Source organism: Xenopus laevis, chromosome 8L (assembly GCF_017654675.1).
Source record: "Xenopus laevis strain J_2021 chromosome 8L, Xenopus_laevis_v10.1, whole genome shotgun sequence".
Classification (NCBI taxonomy): domain Eukaryota; kingdom Metazoa; phylum Chordata; class Amphibia; order Anura; family Pipidae; genus Xenopus; species Xenopus laevis.
Window position 1 is genome coordinate 69,433,226 of NC_054385.1, and position 18,731 is coordinate 69,451,956.

At 37.9% G+C, this 18,731-nt stretch overlaps 1 protein-coding gene across 3 annotated transcripts in view; it reads right to left on the reverse strand.

Moving 5' to 3' along the window:
• The window catches only part of ltbp4.L (latent transforming growth factor beta binding protein 4 L homeolog), a 77,651-nt gene that overhangs the window by 39,837 nt on the left and 19,083 nt on the right, over window positions 1–18,731 (reverse strand). For all 3 annotated transcript variants that reach the window (XM_041572931.1, XM_041572932.1, XM_018230227.2), the window contains 3 exons: window positions 2,906–3,121; window positions 1,649–1,884; window positions 236–338 (listed from right to left, as the gene is read on the reverse strand). In XM_041572931.1, the coding sequence (XP_041428865.1) occupies window positions 236–338; window positions 1,649–1,884; window positions 2,906–3,121 (555 nt within the window). The remainder of the gene's footprint in view (window positions 1–235; window positions 339–1,648; window positions 1,885–2,905; window positions 3,122–18,731) is intronic.

An 18,731-nucleotide genomic window follows, 5' to 3' on the forward strand; every position in this document is an offset into this window, starting at 1 on the left:
TCTGCATACATACTAGCTGTCAAAAGGAGGAGCAGCACAGCCTACCAAGAGCACAGCCCACCAAGAGGCAGGCCTTTGCTTTACTACCAGGCTACCATACAAACCCAAAGGAGTGTTTTCTGCCATATAGTAGCAAATACAAGCCGATTCTGGGCTCTAATCATGACATTAGTCATGTTGATTGGCCAATTTAACTGCTATGTAGGCTTGGCAGAATGTAAGCAGGTAATCTTACCTTGGTGTCCATTGCATGGAGTGCAGTCATGGACCCCCCAGGCCACTCCTGAACTACGGCAGCAAATCTCCTGTGTTCTCAAGCCAGGGATAGGCGAGGCACACTAAAAGCCAAGCAAAAACAAAAGTCAGCTTCATGGGAAAGCAGCTGTTTAGTAGAGTGAGGCGATGAGATAACTTGAACCTAGAAAGTAAGAAACTTGGGGAAATCTCATGGGGAAGTAATGAAACTGGTGTCATTTACATGTTTAACATATGTATGCCTTTATATCTTTTCAGAAATCAAGCAAGAGATCTTTGTCTAAAGGGGATGTTTCTTTTTTATGGTGTCTCAGGAGACAATGTTGTCATCTCTTGGAATGACATCTTTCTGCGCAGATCATTAGATCCACCCCCAGCCCCTTACATAAGGGTTAGTTATATTACACAAGGGGAGAAAGGGATGAACAGTTAGAAATGGCTAGCTTGATTCAGAAAGAGAAAAAATTTGTGAGCTAAAATGCAGACAAATAAGAAACTGCTGAGAAGCTCTGCCCCATTACTCTAACCTCCAAATGCTTCATTCAGATTAGCTGGATGAATATTCACTCTGAATTAGTCTACTCTCGGATCAGCTCTTAGTAAATAGTCACCCTAATGTACCCTGATAATAAACTTAGCTGTAACAAGTAACGTCAGCAGCAGCAACAACATTGAATTAGAGAGAGTCCAAAAAAGGGCTACTAAGTTAATAAAGGGTACAAAAGGTAGGATTGGCAAGGTGGAATTGTTTGTTGTACAGAGGACACAGACCCCGTGGCTGCAGGGGGGCCCAGGAGTTAATTCATATACAATTTCAATAAATATCGATAAAACAAGTCAACCTCTAGACATTTTGGAGGACTGAAAAATAATTTGCTGTGGGGCCCAGTAACATCTAGTTACACCACTGACACTGGAGAAATGGTTCTTGGGAGGCACGATTACTCTGTATAAATATAAATAGGACTATAAAATAAACTTTCTGATGCTTTATTTACCAGGGGTCTCTTCTAGAAGGCACAAAGGCATCCCTTGAGATTAAAAGAAAGAAGGTGTCATATCAAGATGCAAAAATGAGTCTTCAGATGAGGTAGGTTTAATTTAGTCAAGAAGGTTGAACTCAAAGGATGTGTTTTTTAACCTAATTTAATATTTATGTATATTATCCTAGGATCAAGGGAAAAAGTAAGTGTTTTAATTGCATCAGTCATTTTTGAACAATATCAAAGAACATGTTTAACCACGCATAGCAGTGTAGTATAAATGTCAATACAATGTTCTTGGTCATATGTGTGTGTGATATTTAAGACAAACATAAAGTGATGTAGTTGTTCAAATATACCATATATTACTGGTCTTTATTAACTATGGATTTCAGAAACAATATATTTACCTGACCATTCTCCAAGCGTCGGAAGCAGTATCCAAATCCTGAGTTTTCAGTGTAGCCATTAATGCGAGGGCTATTTTGAGCTTGTACCCTAAACAGAGGGATCCTTGTGTCTTGTTGTTCATGATTTTGATTTCTTACTATGTGGCCACTATGCCTATCTATACGCTCAACCTGGTGAATGTTCACAGAGGCCTCTGGGGGGTGCTCCACATGGACCTTGACAATAGAAGCAGTTCCTATAGTACAAGCATAAGGTATCAAAAGCATGAACATAATGCCCAGTGTGTGAAAAAGAACATTGCAACCACAAATAGAGAGTAATAATCTGGGCCCTTAAATTTGTACTTGCCAGAGATGTTTGAAACATTGGAGAATTCCCTTATTATATTGCTTATTTTCTTGATTTTGCATTTTGACTACCATAAATAGCTTGATCACAGACTGAGTAAAGCATGTGGACTAAAATTCATTGTTTACATTACTGAATTACAGTAGAACACCGATTTTACATCCCCCGAATGTATATTTTCCCAGAATATTCTTGTTTATTTGAGGTCCTACCCTTGAACACTTTGTTTGTTTTTCCCAGGATTTATGTTTGTTTCATGTTCCCTTGAGAAGCGTGGTTCTACTCTATTTTGGTTCTTTATCAGAGACAATTTATCAGAGTGAATAATGTAAAGCTTAGAAAGACAAAGGAAAGAGCTACATAGAAGTCTAAACATACCATCTTAACAAACACAGGCAAAATTGCACCCCTTAGTGTAGTGCTCATTTATGGAACACTTGCAAAAAGAGATTTCAGTGCAGCCAACACCTTATGCTACTGTATATCTAGCAAGGTGCTTTGCTGGGGGTACAACACAGCTCTGTACTTACTACCTGTCATAGGCAAGCAGTAAATATAGGGCTCTGTAGCCCACTGCACTTGTTAGTACTCCGAAGGAAGTGTGTCTGAATGACTAACAAGTTAAAAAGCATCCAAACCTGTCCTCATGAAAATAGCAATGCCATATATCTGTCAATATTTTGCAAAGAATTGCAAGTGTCCATTTGCATCTGTTTCCTACACTTTGCACTCTACCCTGAGCTATGTAAGAGATCCTGTAGTCTTCCACTGTAAATACACTGTAAATTTGCAGTCACATGATATCTAATTTCCACATGCTAGCCACAAGGTACTCTGAGAACTCTGCGACTTTACAATTTAACAGAAATGTATACATGTAAGATAAATTAATAATTTTTAAGCCATACCATCTTTTTCTGGGTGGTAGTTGGCCAGTGGAAGTGTATGGACTGATTTTGTCATTGTGTTCTGCTCCACACTGCTGTTCTTGTGGTCCTGTTTACTATTCCAACCATCAGGTGATACTGGAATCTGGCAAAATTTTCCAGTGAAGTTTGGTGTACACAGGCATTTATCCTTCTTCAGGCAAACACCCCCATTCTGGCAAAGCAGTGGACATACAACTATGTAGAGACAAGAGGCACCAGGTCAACATAATATGATATTCGGTTATATACAGGACAAAAAAAAGTGGTGAACTGTCTTACACTAAACATCAACATATTTTTCATAAACTGTTAAATATAAAGCTGTGATCCAAAATAAGGTATACCTCCCTGTCACTTGTATAACCGTCCGTTAGGCAAGTTTTTGACTAAGTCTTAAAACTGACCAGACTGTTATATCTAGTTATAGGTTTAACTGGTACTTCATAAATGCCCTCAGTTAACATGTTCACTGCAAGGAAACATTATTTATCATTTATTTATAAAACATGGCGCATCATGCGGTTCTGTTTCTCAGCTGTTAAAGTCCATTCTTCAACTCAATTCCCATTCCATAGAAGAAGCAGCTATTGTTTCATATATTTTGATCATGTCCCTTAATTCCCCTTATGGTCCACATTGAAGGTCCTGGTAACAAAAGCCACATGTTTCGAGCTTCTAAACAACCCCCTAACCCATTTGCTAGGAAACCTGATTCAGGCAGTTGGGAAAAGATCACAAAAAATCCTAAACTGTATATTCACAGCAGTAAGGTGATAGCTGCACGATGGAAAGACCCATCACCTCCATCACTTTGGGACCTATTAAATAGAATAGAACATGTAAGAAGGATGGAATACCTAACGGCCCTAGCACATAGCGTACCACTAGAATTAGAAGAGGATTCTTGTGGAACATTTATTACAATGAATTGAAGGACAACAAATAACTATAACAGGTTTTGGGCATAAGTGTTTTCATAATGGCTTTACATACACAAAGGAGAATGGGACGATGGGCAGTCCATTAAGGGAGAAGGCCCGGAGACTGTCCAATAGGGACATGGTTCCTCCGAGTCCCACAATTACAACTTCTGTACTGAACCACATAATGTAACCACTGCTTCTCAATTGGTATGTAGTAGATTTGATCCCATGTGCTGTATACATTATACAACCAGACCTGTATTTTGCTATTGTGGATATGTACTACTTACAGTATCTTTTATTGCAAATAAAAATACAGTTGAAATTATTTCTAATTTTAGTGCAAATAGGAAATTGAATGTGCAATACTGGATTAAGCCTTTAATATTTTTCCTTTTAGAATCTAAGAACAATCTAAATGATGTAAATAATTATTTCCTGCTAAACCTGACCTTGGTACTCGACAACCTAGAAATGACCACCACTATCTTACCAGGCAGTGTTGACACAATGGGTCCTTATGATATCACAAAAATAGATCATGGATTACATTGTGTATCTTTGTTCAGGGTGAAGAAGACAACTAAGAAATATAAATATATGTACTAGAACAAAGGTCATACTTTCAATTACTAAATCATTACTAAGTCAATGTCAGCTGACTTTGTGGCTATATTTTGCGGGACCATAGGTATATCAGGTTTAGTATTACTCATTCTGCATTGCCTTATAATGGATATCGTTATACTCAAAAATGTGAACAATAATGCACTAAGATCAAACCTACAGGTGGGACCACCAAGAGTGATGTATCACAAAGGCAAGCACTGATGTTTTTGAAAGTGAGGTCACTGATACATATCTCATGCCGGATTAATGTTCATTTCTGCTATATTCCATTCATAGACCTTGAGTATAACAAGTCCTTCATGCAATATTTTCTACTGCTAACGAGAATGATCATAATTATGCAAAGGAATGACTATATTTTGACAGTGAAAAGAAGCAGACAGAGCAAATTTTGGTCCAAGAAATTCCTGTTGCACTGGAACTTGGCCCATTTGCCTCATTAAAGCCTTCATAGTGCTATGCTTTTTTGACAAGAAGCAGGCTTTCACTAAACCAGCACTATTGAGTCTGATCAGTGTGTGTAAAGATGGGAAGCAAAAGAAGCAACAATAACATGCAGTTTTATATAAACATACGTTTAAACTGTATATAAACCTGCTCTCTCATTGCACGTTACCTACTTACGGCATCTCCCAACCCTAACCACTATTTGACTTTAGACCAGCCAATGTAAGTACATGACTCAAACATTCTCTGAGCAAAAACTATTGAGTAGCTAGTTGCTAAATTCAGTCCTTGAAGTTCCACAAACTTTTCTGTATACTCAATATCTGATCTTAGTTTTAAGCTTAAGCGACTTTAATTCTAATGAAATCATAGCTAAACGTCACTCATGGAGTTGTCACGAACGGCACCCTAAATCCAGAACCAGTGCTAAGCTCCCTGGTCTCGGCTCTTGCTTCTGCCTTTAACAGCCACCTTTCACCTCGGGAGAAGCCCTCGGCAAATTGGATGCCGCCAGGTCTTACTAAGAGAGGAGCAAAGCTACAGGTTCTGGACAAGCAAAGGTGCATGATCGTCTCACCAAGGATACTGGATGGAAGAACACAACTTGGAAGGTAGAACAGACAACTCAGCGTGGAACAGGAAGGCTGGGCCAGCACAAGCAGAGTAGAATAGTCAGACAGGCCCAGAATCAGGATTGGAGAGCGTAGAATAGTCAGACAGGCCGGAATCAGGATTGGAGAGTGTAGAATAGTCATGCAAAGCAAGGGTCAAACACCAGAGGATCAATAGGAATCACTAAAGTATAGCACCAGGAACAAACTAATTGAACCTAACAACGGGCAAATTACAAGGCCCCTATAAATAGTTTGAATTTCGCTGCGTTGCACGATGATGTCATCACGCCGGCACATAAACCTGGAAGTGCACGGCCGCGCGCGCCATAGCAGAACCGGCACTGAAGGGAGTAGGCAGCACATGGCGGACCACCAGGATAATTTAGTATCATTACAGGAGTTTTGTGAAATGTGAAACACAAGGACTGGGACCTGTGAGCCATATTTATTTTAGACAAAACTGTGGTCCACGTTATGTTCCACTGTTTTATTTACAATTCTTTACAATATAATCCATCATTATATGTTGAGCAATCACACTGTGACAGAATATTCCACAGAACGCCAAGGAACAACAAATTCTATATATTTGCATTCAATAAAAGAGTGGTGCAGAGAGTGATGATGTCCGTTGGGCTTATAGAGGTTAAACATGTATTCATTGCAAAGCAAAGAAAGGTTCATATAAATATTTACTACTACGTATATGTAATAAAAGGCACAAAGTTTAGTAACAAAAGTGCAGTAACCCATAGCAACCAATTAGATATTTGTTTTTAAACAAGTGAGCAGTAAAAGCTAACCGCTGAGTGGTTGATAGAGATGATTAGTCTTGTAGAAAACTTTGCAGCTTTTATAATACAACCACCACATATATTTCTTCTCCTGTATGTGTACTTCCACTTGTCCTAAATGTGTCCTAACGGCAATATATTCATTCAAAGCTAAGCTTTTCTATTGCCAGTAATTGTGAGTCTTCCATAAATAAGCAATGTTTAGCTTGTTTCATTATGTTTCATTATGCCAATAAAGGCTGGTGGCATAATGTGTAACATCCCTGCATTACACATAACACCCATGTTATCTTGACTGTTCCCCTTATTGTGTAAAACACAAAGTACACAGAACAACAAAATCTACATAGATTTAAGAAGGGAGATTGTTACAATATGAAGTGTTCAAAAGACCATGTTTAGCAGACAAAGCAAGGACAGACTTGATTTACTAACAATCGAATTTCAATTTTTTTTTTGCCACAAATCTCTAGTCTCTACATTTTGAGATATAATAAGTGTAAAAACCACGATAACCACAATACAAAACTTCACCAGGTAAAAGTTGTCGAGGACAAGCCAATGTGAGCTGCACTGATCCTATTGGACAGTTTTAAATCAATCAGAACTTCTAGAGGTTTTTTTTCGAAATTTAGGGGTATTGTATTTTTTTCAAGTTCGCCCAGTGTTATTTTACATTCATTCTTTATTTTTTTTGTATCTTTTAATAAATGTGATTGTGGTTTTAGAGAAAATGAATTTAATCATGGTTTCAAAAACTTCTGAAACCGCAAAAATCAGACCTTTAATAAATAGGCTTCCACAAGAATGAAAGCTAGAGAAGCAAAGAAACTAGAGCAAAGACAGAAATGCAACAACACTAAGGGGCACAAAATCATTCTAGAGCATCAAGGGGACGGCTTGCACTGCATTAAGGACTAGGTGGGAGATTTTAACAGCCATTTGAATCTCATGCCTGCCCAGTCCCCAGTGGAGCCAATTTATTTTGAGGTTGGTTAATGTAATCAGAGCAGCTGCCACAGTGGGACCAGCCTTGTGGTATAAACATAGCTAAGTGGGGGGGGGGGAAGGATAAGTTGGCGGCTGGCCTAGGGATGAACCAGTTTTAAATCCAACAGTGCTTGCTATGTGTATAGTACATCCTGCTTTGTTAATAATACAGATACAGCTTAATACATGCTAAATTTTGCTAGATTTAAATGGACCTTTTTATTTCTGTGTATACCATACTGATGCACTGTTGTGCTTATAAATATGCTTTAACTCGTACCCTTTACCATTCCCATCCAACCCATATAACGATAATTGACTAACGCTGATTTCCCTCTCCTCTTGCTTAGTGTTGCCAACATAGATGCTCATGCCGCGACAGACATTTCCGCTGTAAGATATTCAGAGCAGGTTTATTCTGGCAATAATTCTACCAGCTGTGAAAGCTGGGAACCTATCTGTATGATTACTTATCAAAATAAACCCTCTGTGAGCATAATTGCCTCTCAAGGGGTATTTCAAAACATATTCACATCTCTGTGCCCTTTTTGTGAACTCATGCCATAGGAACATATCTAAGCTAACAGTCCCAGACAAAATATATACATATATATTGACCTCAGTTGTGTAAAATGTGGATACTGTGCCAAGATGGGCATCTTGACAAAATAGATTAGAATGTAACATACAACAGTTGAGTCTCAGCCAGGGGTGCCTGGCTTTTTGCAACTCTTATCTCTGATGCCTTGTAATGGAAAAATAATACATTTACGTTTATCAGCCTTGTATGAGGTTAGGCCCCAGTGTTACATAGAAACATATGTAAAAATGATATCTACAGATAAAGAATTACAAGCCCATCTGGTCTATCCTAATTTAGTGAAACAGATCAGACATAAATCTCCATAATAATCCCTGCTCAGGGTTGCCCTATGTCTTTCCAAGGTTTGCTGCTTATGTACAAACCACTGACAGATCATTCAGGTATTTGCATCCATACAGTAAAGCTAATGTTTGTCTTAAGTGGTTTACTTACAGACCATTTACAGATACTGTACGTGCTTTGGAGTCCTGATGTTGTATTGTGGTGCAATTAAATGGGTTTGAAATTTACAAAATAAACAGAATGAATATATAAATTATATATTTTGAGTGCTAACACAAGTCCTGGTATGTTTGTCAACAAAATCTTGAGCTTTTAAGAAAAGAAGCAAGATGGATTTTCACTTTAGGTACCAGGCAACCAAAGGGCTTAAACTTTGAATTTGGTATCTTGTTACACTTAATAGAAACCGTTTATATATACTTTTTTGGTGTTTACTTACTGTATTTTTTTCTAGTTTACATTATGTAAATTGGTATAAAATACTGTTTCTATACATAGTATGCTTACTCTGGTGAACCAATATAGTTAATGCACTACTGATTGGTCATCTTTTGTAACTCCACCTTTGTTTATTATGATTGGTTCTTTCCCTTTAAATACTTCATGTTTGTTGTAATATAAGTAGCCTATGATTAAGTGAACTTCTGTTACACAAAATGGGTAAGGCTGTTGTTTTTAAATAATAATGTAAAATAAAATGATTATTTATACTATGGGCTCCTGGATTCAACATTCTTGTTGCTTGCCCATCACTACATTTGCCTATGAACAAGAACAGAACAAGATATTTTTGCTTCCATCTGACACATGTACCATACCAGCACTCAGGCTGCTGCTGTATTTATATGGTAGCATGTGTTATAAAATGCAGCAAATAAAAGGAAATGGAAAATGTTATAAGATGACTTGTATGGTTTTATAATCTGGAAAACTATTGGCAATGAGTATGGTTATGGTTACCCACAGTGTATGTAGCATCTGAGGAAGGATCTCTAGATCCGAAACATGTTGTGCATTTCTGAATTCTGATTACTGATCAAAGAAATTGGCTCTCCAGAGTGATATCTACCATTTGGCAATGAGTATGGCCTACTTGTTGCCAGCTCCAAAACCCATGTCATTTTACTAATAAATCAGATTTTCTGCAGCTTTAAAACTGATGATTATCTTGTTCTCCTCCAAATTCTCTGTACTTTTGCCTGCTGTAATCCTGCTACTTCACCCCTTCAGGGGGTGGCAGTATTGAAAAATATGATACAGAAATGGTTCCTGCTATGTGATTAAAACAGCTTTAAGAGCAAATCTAAAAGACCCTGTAAGAACATAATCTAACCTAAAAAACAGCAGTTAATTAACAAGGTTTGATGCTGATAAGTCCTGCAGAGGCCAAGATTTAAGAAAAAAAACATACTGTGTAGTCGGTGCCCAGGTAATCACATTTTTTATGTATTTTAACCTGGAATAGGAATAGAATCATAAAAATAGAGATCAGTGGCAGCATACATAATATCGTTTTAGGCCCACTGTCAAAATTGGTACAAAAATGACCAACAATTTTGGCCCATGTGCAGCTGAATTCTAAAGGACTTATTTACATAGTGAAATCAGAGTTTACCAGAACTGTGCTTAAATGCTAAATGTTTATATTGTGCGTGCAAACAGGCAGAATAAAGTGCAAAGATAATTCAAACCTGCATCTTGAATGCACATTAAAGGAAAACTAGAAAAACTATACCTTTAGCATGAAGACTTAACCAACACATATGGATATAGTCATTTTACATCTTTTACCTTGAGCCACCATTTTTGATGGTGCTCCCTCATTTTTTTTGTGCTCCCTCAGAAGAAACAGTAAGAACAATGAAATAAAAGAATGTCCATTCATTGGCTGATGTAACCTAGCAAGTATGTGTGCCCTTGGTTTGTGTGTGAGCACAGTGAGTTGTATGAGTTTATTTAGATTGAAGAACTGTTATACAGTAGAACCCCCTGATTTTAAGTTTTCCCTCATTTTACATTGTTGTTTTGTGGTCCCACCTATATATTATGCATAATACTTTTTCCTGATTTTACATTTTCCTGGATTTTACACCATTTTTATCTAGTAAATATAATTGAAATATATTTTTTAAAAACTCGAATTTTTCGAGATTTATTATACCCCGACCCTGGAAAATAGCTTGAATCTGAAAATCTAAAACCTATTGAGGTCATGTAAGAGTCAATGGCAGAGGTCCCTTGAACCATATGAAGATGTAAATAGCCTTCATGATGTTCGAGTTTTTTTCCCGTGGAAAACTCAAATAATTCAAGTTTTCGGGTTTCGCAACTGAAACTTGCAGAATCAATTTTTTTCCATCAAAGTTTTTTCTTAAATAAGAAACCATTCGAGGTGTAAGTTCATTTGATGTATAAAAAACTCTAACATTCGACCTTTGATAAATGACCCCCATAATATATTTTACATGCAATAATTCCAATAAATATGGAGAGGCAGGTATTAATGGGTGCTTATTTTCTTGCCAGGCAACGAAGTGCATCATCTGTCATGGCCCTTAGGAATCAAATTTCACTGCTGTGGTAAAAATGGAAACTGTAGAGAAATTCAGGCATACTCCTAAAGGTAGTGGTGATTTTAGCGATTTTTATGAAGGATTGCTAAATATTTCTTTTTTTCCAAGATACAACATTGTATTTTAGTTGTTGGTTTGTTACAGATATTTGTCTGGGTCTTTGAAAACAATCCTATAACAGTAAGGTTTGCAAACAAAGCCTAAATTCTAATATTGGTAGGGATGCTTCTACAGATGCTGGTAAAACCAAGGGTAAAAAATGTGAGATAAAAGTACTGCAGTACTGTTAGAAATAGGAAAAAGAAACATCTGGAAGGAAAACGTTTTTCTTCAGATGCCCCATTATCCACTTACTAGGCCTGCCAGTCTGGAACTATTTAGGTGTTATGTTTACTAAGTTGTGGGTAGTGAAACTCTTATAGTATCATACCTCCCAACTGTCCGTTTGATAAAGATACAATTAAATAAGAGGTAGATAGCCCAGAATACTCAGCACCTGCACTTAAATGCAATTGTAACTATTTAAAATAAGCAAAGACACATTTAATAACACAAAATAATAAGATAAACAAGTGTCTTGGGGAAACTGTGACTTGCATCTTAAACGGCAGTTCACCTTCATTAGAAAAACTGTAATAACACATAAAGCATGTACCTAAAACTCCCACAACTGTGTTCAGACATTCCATAACCTGGCATAACCTGGGAATTTGTTCCAGGAATTGAACCAGGCTTTAACATTTTGCAAATGCACAAAGGAATGATCAGTTGATTCATCAGGGGCAATCATTTTTTGATATAATAATAATATGCTATAATAAAAAAACGAGGCAAATTTTCACCTGAGCAGTAACCCATAGCTACCAGTCAGAAATTTGCTTTGTTCAACCAGCTACAGATAGAACAATGAAAGCAAAAAAGATTGGTTGTCATGTGTGTCTGCCCAGGTGAAGATTTGCTCAGTGTTGGTAAAGGCCATCATTGTGCATTCCATAAAGGATCAGTTATTGTCTCCTCCAGATTTATCCAGGATCCATTATGCCCGCTGCTGATTCCTGAGTTTGGATTCCTTGTGTTTTTTTCTGTTGCTGCTTTTGACTTGTAGCTGCCTCAGTTAACTCATTGATGTGAAACGATTCTTTTAGCCAACAGTGTCCTAAACGGAATTGTTGCTAAGACACTCCCTGCTATCTATTTGCTTAGCATGTTGACATTATTATGAGGATGGCCCCATAATAATTTTCGAAAGCCTGGTATTGTATACACATCAACAAGGGAATAAATAACACAGCACATTCTATTTTCTAAGGCCCAGCTCCAAATGGAAACAAATGTTGTTTACACAAATAGCCAGACCTCCTGCTTCATTAATTTAACCATTTAGCCACAAGATATCATTTCAAGCTTATGAAATGGTGTTTTTTAGGGAAAAAAAAAATATATAAATAGCTTTATTTTATTATTCGTGTCTAATAAGAAAGATCTACCAATCGAGGATAAACTGAATCTTGTGTATCCAATTATTCTAAAGAAAGATGACTTTTTACTAAGCAATAAACCCACTGCTCCAGGGATGCAGCAAATGTTTACATGCAAAAAAAAGCCTACAGCGTACTTGTGACTTATTACAGGCACGCACACATTAGTCAAGTATGGCATTCATTTTTCCAATAAACCTCATTTTTCCCAGGAACCAAATCAATCCACCCACTTACAGACTTTTCTTTAATTGAGTGAAACTAGAGTATTTTGGAACTGAGGATCAGCTGTTAGGGGCCTTTTTTTGGTGTACCACCCTGTATCTAATTTGATCCTTTTCACCACTGTGTAGACCAGGGGTCCCCAACCGCCGGGCCGCAGCCCAGAACCGGGCCTCAGACAGTCTTGAACTGGGCCGCCGAGCCTAGTGACCAATTAACGTGGCGCACCGAATTGGACACCGACCCCGACCGACCCCCCCCCCAGTCCTTGCAAAAAAATTTGTCTCTACATTGGTCCCAGGACCAAAACAGGTTGGGGACCTCTGGTGTAGACAATATTCCTATTTATGACAGAAAACATTGACAGGTAACTTAACGAGCGACCACCACTTTATTTTCAAAAATTTTTTGTTTATATTTTAACTCATCACTGAATAATGTGTGAACAGATAATTTCTTCTTTGTATTCATTATTATCAGTGAATATGAGCTACTACATCATTTGCATCTATATAGACTTCAATAAAAGCACACATCTCATATTCCGATTGAATATGTGTCAGGTTTTTATAAACAGCCTTGGTAGAAATAAGGATGGGGTGATGGGAATTCTCCTAGGCCTATATCCAGCAGGAGATCCTCTGGTACTCTGGTAGCTCAGTCTGACCCTGGCCCCACAGGTTGCAACTTATGTATTCCATTCCCATTAGGGCTCCAATACTTGCTGCTATGAGACTGGTAAATTAGCCCTATATCTATGGAGAATGCTATTGTCAAGGTAGCTGTTAATCATTTTATGTGATGTTATGTGGAGTTATAGTTATATTGCTGTTGTTAACCAGCGAGTTGAAGCCCAAAAATAGGACCTGTTTAGATTGGGTCTCTATGGTCCCCTTTTTAAAAGAGAAATATCTTCATGTAATAGGTTATAATAATCAAAACTGTAATTCTTTCAATTGGCTGTCCACCTCAAAATTTAATTATATATTCTGGGCACAAAAAATTAAAGCCTAACACACGGTCACGACAATGGCAAATGATTTACACTATGGGCTCATTTATAAACACTGGGAAAATTTGCACCTGGGCAGTAACCCATAGCAACCAATCAGTGATTAGCTTTTTAAGCCAAATGCAGGTTGAACAATGAAAGCAAGCGTTTTATTGGCTGCTATGGGTTACTGCCCAGGTGCAAAAGTGCCCAGTGTTTATAAATGAGCATCTTCTCTTTAAAGCAGACAAAGAATTTTCTCCTTAAACAAGCAACTGCCATGCATATTTTGATCTGAGTGCATTTCTAGTAAGCCTTGATTTACATACTTCCAATAGACTGTTATGCTAAATTGCCAAAAGATCGGTAGATCACAGACCAAACTTGTATTACTTTGGGTAATGTGATCTACCAATGTCTATTGAGGTGTGTAATACTGTTGTTGGTTCTGGAACAAGACAGGGCATCCATCTGCTTAGGACCCCCATATTTATGGGCCCCTTCCACCATCTGCTCTCATGCAACCCATGATCTCACACCTACACTTGTGACCATGATCTTCTCATTTTACACTTGGCTACATGTTTACATAATATCATTACTTTTAGTTTTATATCTACACATTATTTTACATGGGGAACCATGACATTATAGTGGTTATGGTTGGTGATTTTGTCTTACACGGCTTTACAGATATTCCGCATGCTATTCATAGGATCAGAGTGATTGTGACTAAGAAGTTTGACAGCTGGTAATCGCAGTGACTAATGGCTGTCCTGCAGGGATCAGATAAGGTCTGCACTAATGCTGGCATGGCAAGGCGTGGAGATTGGCCAAAATAAATGTCTTGTTTTACTGCCTCAATTAGATGTTTGATCTCCTGTCAGAAATGGATTGGGCATTCCAGCCAGATAATATAAGCAGTGTGCTCGAGATAATATTTTACTTAGTGGCTTGTTATTTAATCATTCATTTTGTGCTTGTTAGTAGTGGACAAGCAAAGACTGTTCTGCCTCTAAAATAACATGAAGGGTTGTCATCTCTGGAAAGCAAGAGTGTGTATGTGGGTTATATGGAAAGCCTTTACTGCTGAACATTGCCTCCCTAGCCTACAGATAATGTATATTAGCCGTGAAGCAATACCATCTGTACTCAAGAACTAAAGTAAGGGTAGGTACAAAAAAAGCTTAGTTTATGCATTGCATTGAATCAGAATGTTCACACTGCCTATTCTGTATTAATGACCTTTCATGTCATCAGGCAATAGAATTATTGATTTCCATGCCTTTTGTAAGGAAATTAAGCACAACACCAGAACCCCCACCCCGGGCAATGTGTGTGAAATGTTTTAGGCCCCCTTTAGCATACAGAACTATAGAACTAGAAGTATTCAGTATTGTTTACTTATGACATTTTATGACAGTTGGACAAAGTTGCGGTGGTCGAACTGGTCTAACAGCCAATTTTCCAGTGTATAGATATATTTTTCTTCATTTTTACTATATTATTGTAGCCCTATGCACACATACTATTTCTGACTCTGAAGGCTTGCTGCAGGGTTAGGCACAGTACCAACCGAGAACCAGAATTTAGCCTGTTTTTCCTCTCTAGCAGAGAACTGCATGTTTAAGAAATGTCTGTCTCTCATTAGTGCTCTGACATTCCACCCATACCACCAAATTACTGCCCACTGGCCGAGCTGGTGCGCTCATGGAAAACTTGCAGGCATCCCACATTTAGTTTCCAAGCTTTGCCTTACAACTCTCCCTTTTTAGCATTTTACTTTACCCCCCTGAATTTCAGAGGAAAGGAGGGGCTGGAGACCACTCAGGCTAAGGCAATGACATCATTGGCACTTATCCAGTCATACTGTCAGCAGCCGAGCCCCAACCCCCCCTTCCCGTTCAGCTCTTTTGTGTTTTGTAAGAAACAAATAATGTGCCCTGGTAACATTCTGGCACTTTGCTCTTGTTCTAAGGTCTGCTCTTATCCTGAAGCAGGTGGACAGAACTGGGCTGTGTTCATGTGTTCAGGAGACATTCTTGTAGCTGGAAACAATTAAGCCTGTAGATCCTACAGAATTTCAAGTTCACCACTTTAATAAAAGGCGGGAATGGTTAAAAGACAGTGTTCTACTGCTGGAGGCCATTTTGTAAGATATACCATTCTGTACATACAAATTTCCATACTGTTTGGGGCATATTTATCAAAGTTTTAAGGTCGAAGTTAAAAAAACTTCGAACTTCGAATTCAAAAAGACCAATCGAATGGTTGTCAAAGGTTTTTGAGGTCGAAGTGGGCCTACTTCGAATCGTACTTCGATTCAAAGTTTTTTTTACTTCAAGCTTCGATCTCCCAAACTCCCCCCAATTGCCTCCATTCAGGTTCTAGGAGGCCCCCCATAGGTTAAAACAGCACTTCGGCAGCTTTTAGGTGGCAAATGGTCAAAGTTTTAAAGAGACAGTACTTCAAAAAAATTTGACCTTCGCATTTCTACGTTTTTTCAAATTCGAATCGAAGTTGGACTAGTCGAAGTACCCAAACATTACTTCAAAATTCAACATTTTTTACTTCGAAAATTCACTCCGACATCTGATAAATCTGCCCCTTTGTGTTACATATGCAGGGGGGACATTTCTTTCTTGCATATGTACTTTTTTTTTTGTTTCAGCATTAAAGTGTTTCAATTGTTTACAGTGGTCAATCAAAATAAAGAGATATTCAAATTCAGCATATTAGAACAGGGTAGGGTAAACTGGGGAGGATAGGTGTAGGAAGGGGTGATAATAGGGCAAGGGGGTTGGCTAAGATTAGTACTTTAAAGAGTATGTTGCATGCTCTCTCTTTTCCATCAGTTTCCAAGAGTTGAACGGAACTGAAAATGCTAACTGGTTGTCAGGGTCACTCACCTTATTATCTAAAACATCTCATATCCAGTCACTTATTAAATCATGTCATTTGCACCCAAGAAACATTCCAAAATACAATAATGTATCAGCCAAGATGCTGCCCAAATTGAATTCACTCTCTCATCATATCATGCCTGGACTACTGTAACTCTAGTAATTGGCCTTCCCTGCCAGAGATTGTCACCTCTCCAGTCTATAATCAATACAGCTTCCAGGCTCATACACCTCAGCAACCACTCATCATTTGCCATGCCACCCTGCCAATCGCTGCACTGGCTTCCTTTACCATTCAGAATAAAATATAAACTAATGACCCTCACATTCAAAGCAGTTTATAACTTTATCCCACCCTACATATCTGAACTCATCTCTAGATACTCACTCAGCCGCTTGTTACACCCCTCTACTGACCTGCTCCTCAACATCTCGCTCATTACCTCCTCACACACTTGCATTCCAGATTTGCCCCCACACCCCTTGTCTGGAATCACTCCCACAGTCTTCCTGACTTTCTCCCAGTCTTTCTGTCTTCCAAAGATCTCTCAAAACACATTTATTTAGAGAAACCTACCCTCATTTAATTTAGCATTACTTCAGTGTGTGGCTAAATGCAATGCATTATGCTACATCCCCATGCTTACTTCTGATCTTGTCCATTCCCACACCTTGTGTCTTCTTTTCAATTGTAAGTTATTTTGGGCAGAGACCTCTACACCTTTTGTATTGTATATTGGTCGCTATGTATGTAATTCTGTATGTTCTTTGTATAAACCCATATATTGTACAGTGCTGCAGAATATGCTGGTGCTTTGAATATGCGTTATTAATAATAATAATAGTAATAATGATAATAATAAATCAATCCCTTTTGTCAGTTCTTGTTTTGTCCTTGTATCCAGTGGCTTAGTGCTATCACTAAGACTCTCTATTCATATATACATGTACATATACTTCTATGCAGAAAACATAATGGGTTAATGGCAAACTGACAACTCCTCTAATGACCAATGTTCACTATAGAAAGCAAATCTGGCTGCAACATGGGATATGCCAACAAGATGTATGGGACCTGTATAAAGATGTTGATTTTTTCCTTATTTCCCACTGTGTTACCTCAGCTTTAAACTTAAATGAACAAAGGCATTTTTACATGGGTGGTTTTCATTTCCAGATCTCATTAGATGTAAAGCCCCTCAGTGTTTGCACAAATGGACTGAAAGTCTCATAAATGGAACAATCCCCTCTGTTATAGATAAGTTGCATCTTTGTACACCAGCGATTACAATTTGATTAACTAGGTCCTAATAATGATAAATATGCCCCTTGTGGTTTATTTATTATATGGCTGCAGAGAATGACACATTTGCTCATCCTATACTGCAACACATATGTTGCAAACTATATGTAGGGGGAAATATGAAGCACCTAAGTCATGTAAATAGAGAGTGTCCCTGGGAGTGTGGAGCACTTTTTGGTGGGTTGTTATTTGTCAAACAGTTAATTTGAGGGTGTGCCTCTTTAACCTTGAGATGGTATTTATGATTTTGTGATTTGGTATCACCTCTGGTCTACTTATGAAAACTCTATGGAAAGACAATGAATCAGTAGACCTAATAATAAGAAAAAAAAAATCTTGAAGGAAATTGTATATATTAAGATCAATGTGATCAGGAAACAGAGTGTGAATGAGAAGCATTGGATACATTTTGATTTCTCTTGGACTCATTCTTCTACACAAAGAAGGGATTACCTTATAGCCAGTTATTGAGGGTTAAAAGAATTGTGTCTCAGGATAGAATGTGTAAAGCAAGACTAGAGGAGATGTCTACTAACTTTATAGAGCATAGGTATGATCGGAGGCTGGTTAAATCACAGAAAGAAAGAGTAAAGGGTGTACAAAAAGATGATTTATTGAAAGGAAAAGTACAAATTAAACGTGAGGATCGGGTTCAATTTGTAACTACTTACAATGCTAATTCAGATCATATCAGGGCAATTTTATATAAGCATTGGGAGATCTTACAGAAGGATGGAGGATTTGGTACAAATACAGGGCCATAGCAGTAAACAGTTAAAGGAAAACTATACCCCCAAAATGAACACTTAAGCAACAGTTCATATCATATTAAGTGGCATATTAAAGAATCTTACCAAACTGGAATATATATTTAAGTAAATCTTGCCCTTTTACATCTCTTGCCTTGAGCCACCATTTTGTGATGGTCTCTGTGCTGTCTCAGAGATCACCTGACCAGAAATACTTCAACTCTAACTGTAACAGGAAGAAGTGTGGAAGCAAAAGACACAACTCTGTTAATTGGCTCATGTGACCTAACATGTATGGTTTG